The sequence below is a fragment of the Lipotes vexillifer genome, unplaced genomic scaffold, assembly GCF_000442215.2.
Source record: "Lipotes vexillifer unplaced genomic scaffold, Lipotes_vexillifer_v1.1 scaffold559, whole genome shotgun sequence".
In the NCBI taxonomy this organism is placed as follows: Eukaryota; Metazoa; Chordata; class Mammalia; order Artiodactyla; family Lipotidae; genus Lipotes; species Lipotes vexillifer.
This window is the reverse complement of record NW_006781351.1, coordinates 234,288-242,504: the sequence shown is the minus strand read 5'-3', so window position 1 is coordinate 242,504 and position 8,217 is coordinate 234,288. Positions and strand designations below refer to the sequence as shown.

Below are 8,217 nucleotides of genomic sequence, written 5' to 3'. Positions count from 1 at the left end.
TCAGCAGGACTGATGCCAGGGAAATGGGTGGAAGACAGTGATGAGTCAGGAGACACCGATGACCCAGAAGAAGAGGAGGAGGAAGCACCAAACGAAGAGGAAACCTGTAAAAATAGTGAATCTCCAAGTAAGTTATAGAATCTCTCTCGAATGTGCTTCTCCTAGGATTGTTTTCTTACTTAGGTTCACAATAAATTTGATGCTTCTCATGAATTTCATAGCTGAGTCCAAATATCACCTGCTGCAGTGATTATGGATACTCCCCCTTCCCCAGTATCATGATAATGGAAATTACAGACTGTGGAATCTATTATAATACCATGTTCATAAAAAAGTATGTTCTCTGTTATGAAGTAAGACAATTAAGTAATCAAAGCCTATTTTTCAGAGCATCTGAATGATTTAGGAATCTCAGGTACTATCTAGACTAGCCATAGGCTCTTCCTGGCTTGCTTCGGAGGAGGTGCTAAAGTGGTAAGAGGTAGTAGTCACTCATTCATTCATCAAATATTTATTAAGCACCTACTCTGTGCCAGGCGTTCTTCTAGGCTGTAAAGACAGAGCCATGAACAAATCAGACATAAAAAGAGAAAAATCGATCAATCCTTGCCCTTTTAGACTTATATTCCAGTGGGGTCAGCAGACACTAAGAAAGACAAATCAGTAAATCTGTAATATGTTAGGGACCGATAAATGCTAGAGTTTAAAAATAAAAATGAAAAATAAGAAGGATATGAAATATTGTGCAGAAAGATTAAAATCTTAGATAGGATAGCCATGGATGGTCTAAATAAGAGATTTTCTTTTTTTTTTAAACCTGAAAGAAGCAAGAGAAGGAGTGATCCATGGAAACAGATGTGGACAAAGCATTTCAAGGAGAGAGGAAAGCAAGCGGTGTAAAGGTCCTGACGTGGACACTGGCTGGGTGTTCAAGGAGCATCCGGAGAGCTGGGAGGCTGAAGCAGAGGAAGGGGGCTGGGGAGTGGGGACCGAGATGATGGAGGGTTAGTAGGGCTCTGCAGGTCACAGTATGGAGTCTGGCTTTTACTCTGAGTAAGATGGGAAGCCATCAGAGGTTTTGAGCAGAAGACTTAGTTGATTCAACTTATGTTTTAACTGGATTGCTTCAACTGTTGCATTGAGAATATTCTCGAGTTTGGGGTAAGAGCAAGGGTGTAAGCAGGGCAGTGTGTTAAGAGGCTGTTGAAATGATCCAAGCGAGAGATGACCGTGGCTTTGGACCAGGGTAGTGGCAATAGTGACAGTGAGAAGTGGTCACATCTCGTCATTGATTTGGAGTGCATCATGTGGCCGTTCTAATCTGTTCAACTTAACTGTCTATAAAATCAAGATTATTTTTCTTCACATCTTGAAATATTCTCCACTGTTTCTCCTGCCATAGGGAGGAAGCCCTAATAGCATAATTAGGAAAACCAATAACCCTTAAGTGATATTGCACAAATACTGTTCCTTTGTTCATGGGAGTATAGTACGTAGTTCCTATCTACCTTCATAAAGGAAGTTCAGTCTTAATATTGATATTTTTCAAGGCCCTTACCAAAAATATTACCAATGAAAGACATGATGATTTTTTTTTTTTTTTTTTTTTTTTTTTTTTTTTTGCACAGTCAGGGAAATGCATGACTTAGTTTGTTTGTCCATCTAGGTAAAGAGATATTCTCACGTCTGTATTAACCTATTTTGCCCTCATATAAGTGCCCTGTCGTAAGCCCACATAAGCAGAGATAACTCATTATTAACCATAGACTGGTGAGATGCAGCAAGTTTGGCTTCAGGTCAGACTTTTGCTTAAGGTCTAACCCATATATTAACTTTTATACAGAATGGGAGGAAAATCAAAAGTTGTTCTTCAATATTCTATTATCAAAGTAATTTTATTTTATTCCTCTGATTCTTATCAAAAGATGTCTATTAAAAATTTTGTGCTGATCTTGGGATTCAGAGGTAGGAGCCAAGACAGGATTCATGGATTATTCATTTTCTCATTTAATAAACATGCATGAATTTTATATTTTTACTTTTTTTTTCATTCAAAGAGCCAGGTAATTTGCTGTCTGACTAAGGACTGGACAGTTTTTCCACTGAATGCTACTGGAAAGTGTGGTCAGCTTAGCCTCTGGAAAAGCTTTGTTCCCGTGGGCCCTACTTGATTGCTATTTGAACTCAAATAAATACATTGAAGCAACACATACACAGTCTAGGCATCAAGAATTGAAGAACCTAGGTTAGGAGATTTAACAGGCTCAACTCGTCAGCGTTGGCTTTAGCAGCAAATACAACAGACAACCAAATATTTGATTTGTCTCTGTTCTGTAGGGCTGGGTGGCCATACTGACTCTCAGATTCTGATGTGTTACTCTACTGACCTTCCCATTTTTAATCAAGCTCACTAAAGCGGGAATGAGAATTCTGTGGATTCTGTTTACTAATGGCTTCTAAAAGTCAACTGGTCACCTTTACGTTAAAATTTAAAACATCATCAACCATGATTTGATAACCATAGCTTCTGAAACATTATATTTGAAGTATCCCTTTATAGCCAAGAAAATGATAAATATTGGGCAGTGTTTGTATCTAGTAAAAATTGGCCACATGGAATAACAGAATTCTAGAAATGGGAGGGGAATCAGTGATCATCCAGTTCAGCTGCCTCATTTTACAAAAGTCGAAACTGAGGCTCAGAAGTTTGACAACCCAAGGTGTAGATGGATTCCGCAGAACCAGAAAGGAAACCTTGGTTTCCAGGTTTCCTTGTCTTAACTCCATTGTTATTGGCTCTTAGTAATTTTAATTTCAGGATTCATATTGACTGAGATGGTTAACTTGATTTAACCTGAAACTTAGATTTCAGAAAAAATGTAAATTAAATATGCACTGATAATTTCAGCAATCTGCAAAACTTGGAGATCTCTCAGGAAACACAGAATAAAATATTTCAATATGGTATCCTGGGTAAAGAAGGCATTTTCCCCCACCTCATAATTAAATTTGAAAGATTCCTACAGCAAACTAAGAGGTTTCTAATGAAGTACTAAGCTGCATTTAGAGTTTGAGCAATGAAAGGATCTTTGTTCTCATTTCAAAAGGTTCCAGTGCTGAACAATTTGGCTCTCAATACAGGCATGTTTTAGACCACCTGCAGACTCTAATCTACGCAAATTTATTTGGTGCAAACTTTCTTCTACGTCACCTTATTCAGTTTAATTCCAGAGAGGTTTATTGCTCATGTTTAGCAGCATTAATAAGAGAACAGCTGCTCTCATGGGGGTTGCCCTGAAAGGAAAAAGAGAAAAGTTGAGCTTTTGTTAGCTTCTTCCCTGTGAATGCACTACCGTGAACGTGTAGAACTTCTGGATGGAATAATCACCTTGAGCAGTAGAGCACGTGCTGTGACTGGTTCAAGTCCATCCTTCACCCCAGTGATCATCTGTAACTCGCTTGACTCAAAGGATTAGGTTAAAAAGTATATTAACATGTAAAGATTGAACTTAACTACAATAAAAACAGTGTAGAAATAGACAAGTAGATAGCGTTGATAGAAAAGTAATTTTAAAGGTTTGCTCTTAAAAATTGAATGGATTAATATATTTTATTGATTTCTATAGAAAGAATTCAGATTTCTTTTCAATTTTATTTTATGTATATACTGCCCTTGTTAAGAATCTTATAATTTGAAGAAATTGGTGTTATGCTCCAGGGCCCCATGCCCTCTGCCTGTACACATGCCCCTCACATACCTAGAATGCTGCTAGCCTGTTCTCCACCCAGTGTATTTAATTCTCATAATTTACATCTCAGCTCAAGTGTCATGTCCTTTGGAAAAAGTCTTATCTACTCCCTCACAGGTTGAGTACCTGATGTTGCCATACTTTTGATGTGTCAGAGAGAAATTGCACTGCATACTTGTTAAAAATGGTAAGGAAGACTTTCTTCAAGACTGTTGCAATAGGAGAGAGACACTGGACTCATCTCCATTGAAAACAAAGTCAGGAGAGTTTTTACACGCTGGAATGAGCTAAGGAAAAAGTACTGAGGACCTTAAAGGGGAGTTGGTCAATGTGATTAGGCCATTTTTGTTTGCTAATTGGTGCTTATCGAAGTTAGGCTCCTTCCTACCCACAGAGATCAGTGATAGGGACCCTATCTTTCTTATTTTTTTTTGTCTTTTACCCATTTTATTTATTTTTTAAAAATCTTTATTGGAGTATAATTGCTTTACAATGGTGTGTTAGTTTCTGCTTTATAACAAAGTGAATCAGTTATACGTATACATATGTTCCCATATGTCTTCCCTCTTGCGTCTCCCTCCCTCCCACCCTCCCTATCCCACCCCTCCAGGCGGTCACAAAGCACCGAGCTGATCTCCCACTAGCTATCTAGTTGCTATCTGCGGCTGCTTCCCACTAGCTATCTACCTTACGTTTGGTAGTGTATATATGTCCCTGCCTCTCTCTCGCTTTGTCACAGCTTACCCTTCCCCCTCCCCATATCCTCAAGTCCATTCTCTAGTAGGTCTGTGTCTTTTTTCCTGTCTTACCCCTAGGTTCTTCATGACATTTTTCTTTCCTTAAATTCCATATATATGTGTTAGCATATGGTATTTGTCTTTCTCTTTCTGACTTACTTCACTCTGTATGACAGACTCTAGGTCTATCCACCTCATTACAAATAGCTCAATTTCGTTTCTTTTTATGGCTGAGTAATATTCCATTGTATATATGTGCCACATCTTCTTTATCCATTCATCCGATGATGGACACTTAGGTTGTTTCCATCTCTGGGCTATTGTAAATAGAGCTGCAATGAACATTTTGGTACATGACTCTTTTTGAATTATGGTTTTCTCAGGGTATATGCCCAGTAGTGGGATTGCTGGGTCATATGGTAGTTCTATTTGTAGTTTTTTAAGGAACCTCCATACTGTTCTCCATAGTGGCGGTACCAATTCACATTCCCATCAGCAGTGCAAGAGTGTTCCCTTTTCTCCACACCCTCTCCAGTATTTATTGTTTCTAGATTTTTTGATGATGGCCATTCTGACTGGTGTGAGGTGATATCTCATTGTAGTTTTGATTTGCATTTCTCTAATGATTAGTGATGTTGAGCATTCTTTCATGTGTTTGTTGGCAGTCTGTATATCTTCTTTGGAGAAATGTCTATTTAAGGTCTTCTGCCCATTTTTGGATTGGGTTGTTTGTTTTTTTGTTATTGAGCTGCATGAGCTGCTTATACATTTTGGAGATTAATACTTTGTCAGTTGCTTCATTTGCAAATATTTTCTCCCATTCTGAGGGTTGTCTTTTGGTCCTATCTTTCTTAATAATTGCATTTCAAAGGGCTGGCTCCCAGGTCCTTGAGATAGATGTTTCCTGGGTTGTCAAACTGGCTAGAGGCTGGGAGAAGATTTACCTACATTACCAAGGGGCAGAGAAAGAATTTTCCATTACAAGTTTTAGATCAGGGTCCTAGTGTCTGGAAGAAACCTATCTGAAGTTTAGTGAAGATGAGGGGAACATTAAGGCCATCTTGTCACTTATCTAGGTCCATCATAAAACATAGCATGTGTATTTCAGTTCTGATCTTCTGGGCCCTCTCTCCTTTAAGGCAAACTCTGAGACTCATTGGTCTTTGTTTCCATAGCATCCAGAAAAATGCTTGTCAGTTAGTAGGTGATCAATATAAGCTGATTGATGGGTCCATCTCATGAATAAGATAATGAATATAGTAAATATTTTTTTAAAATTCTTGCTTATGAGTCTGCCTATATCCATTTCCCCCCCCCACCCTGACATCCATCCAACTTAATAATTTCCTTATGTGTCTGTGTGGTTCAAAAGTAATTCAGAATAATTTGGTGTCCTTTTTCTGAGCTATGTTTTAAAAATGGATCTTATCATCTTTTAAGGTACAAGAAATTTTTTTAATAATAAAACGGTTGAAGGAATCATTAGCACTTCCACAAAAATTTTGGTGGACGGCACATCTCATAGCAATCGGCTTTTTTCTTTTTGTTATTTTTACTATTTTTTTCTTTTATTTTGTTTTTCCTTCCAGATTTTACATGGTAAATCATTACTACTTCATTAAATAAATTCAAATTTCCTCGCAGATCATCCTGGTAACTTGTACTGTTAACTCTTTAATGTAGTCTCAGATCAGAATTTCCTGTGGACCACGTTTTCATACCTTTATTATTTTTATCATCAATCACTTGTCAACACTTCACCATGTACTTGGAACTGTGGAACAGAAACTAGAGAGAACATAATTCATTTAGTAAACTCTTACTGAATACTAACTAAAGTCTGGAGCTTTGCAGATACATACGCAAAAGGGGGAAAAACTTCTGTCCACAGAGAAGTTTATAATCCAATGTGAGAATCTGCCTAACTTCCAAATACTTGGCCTATGTCTAAAATGGTCACTTGAATGAAGGTACATTATATTTTGTGCTTAGAAAAGAATAGCTGCCTACTTAACTTCTCCACTTGGAGGTCTCCCAGACACTTCACTTACAACATATGCCTCAAGTCTGCTTATCTCATGTGCCCTTTCTCAGTACATCTTGCCACTCAGCTGTTCACATCAGAAAGCTCAGGGTTGTCTCTGATTCCTCCCTTCCTTTTTCCTTACATTTAATCAGTTGCCAAGTGCTGTTGATTACACCTCACAAATGTATCTCACATTTATCTACTCATCTTCGTTTCCATTGTCCCCAGCCTAGTGCAAGCCACCCGTCATCATGCAGCATCCTCCCAGCTAAGTCATTTCCCTCTCTTTCTGCCACCTTTCAAAGACTTTGTACAACTCAGTGTAATTGTCCTTACTTGTTTACTCTCTATTTTCCCACTAGAATCAAAGCTCCCTGCTAGAGAAGTTTGAAATTAATTTTTTAGTCCACAGGAAACAGAACAGTACTATCAATCAAAACTGTCTTTTTTAAAAAATCAATATTGTAGACTTTTGTGAGTTGAATTGGTTGACAAAGCGGAGGAACACGTAACCAGGAATTATTCCAATAATCTAGGTGGAAAATCTTGAGAGTCTGAATGGAGTGAGAGTAGTAACTCCAAGAAACAGACAAAACCTTGTATCGGACGTTACGTTACCAGATATTAAATACTGTTCACAGTACGTCTCAATGATATGTTAATGGTTCATGCCATCTTCCTCTTATTTCCCCACTCTCAAACATGATTATTACAATATACACATCAAGTGATTGATAGATATATGTATCCATTTGGTACTTGACCCCTATGAATAAGGGGAAAAAACTGTCCTGTACTCAACACACAAATAAGTAGTCTAATTTGGTGTTTTCTCAGGAAAGAAAACTTTCAAAAGGAGAAAAGTCTACTGCCAAATAACTCAGCACCTTCTGCAGAACCACAAGATGTGGAAGAAAGTCATTGAGGAGGAACAGAGGTTGGCGGGCATAGAGGATCAGTCCCTGGACCAGTCCCCCCAGCAGCATCCCTTAGACCAGATCCAGGCCATCAAGGAAGAAGATGAAGAAAAGGGGAAGCCGAGAGGAGATGAGACCCCAACCCCAAAGCCAAACCAGTGACAATGGATAAATGAGCTAGCTATGTTTCGAAACAGAGTGACTTGTCACAGACTCTTTTCAAGCCAGCACAACACTTAGACACAACACTGTAGAAATATGAGAAGATGGGCGAACGGCTATGGCATTTGGGGATTCTTTGCATTTTACGTGTTTATTTTTACAGTGAGGTACATGGTTTAAAAAACTCTCACTCAGAGAAGCTTTCACATTATAACAACACCAGCTTCTAAGGATTTTTTTAAAGGAAGAAGTATATATGTGTGTGTGTATATAAGCTCTCACATAGATCCGTGTAAAACATATTCACAGACACACACGCAGACACACAGACACACCAAAAAGCCGGGATTCCTGGCTCCACGATTTAGTAACATTCATGTTAAGTTATATAGTGGTCACTGTGATATAATAAATCATAAAGGAAAAACTAAAGGAAAACAAATTCCAAAGGAGATGGTGAAGCTTTAGCCGGGAAGCAGTGTAGCAAATGTAGGTTATGACTAAGAAGGTTTTGCTCTTAGTACTGAGGGATGAAAGTTCCAGAGCATTGTTTGAATTCTTATACATCCTGCCAACACTGTGTGTGTGTGTGTGTGTGTGTGTGTGTGTGTGTGTGTGTGTGTGTG

At 38.3% G+C, this 8,217-nt stretch overlaps 1 protein-coding gene across 1 annotated transcript in view; it reads left to right on the top strand.

Moving 5' to 3' along the window:
- Positions 1–7,591, top strand: part of PDE3A (phosphodiesterase 3A) — a 311,664-nt gene extending 304,073 nt beyond the window's left edge. The window contains 2 exon segments of the mRNA XM_007454600.1: positions 1–127; positions 7,350–7,591. Coding sequence (XP_007454662.1) covers positions 1–127; positions 7,350–7,591 — 369 coding nt within the window.
- The last annotated feature ends 626 nt before the right edge of the window (positions 7,592–8,217 follow it).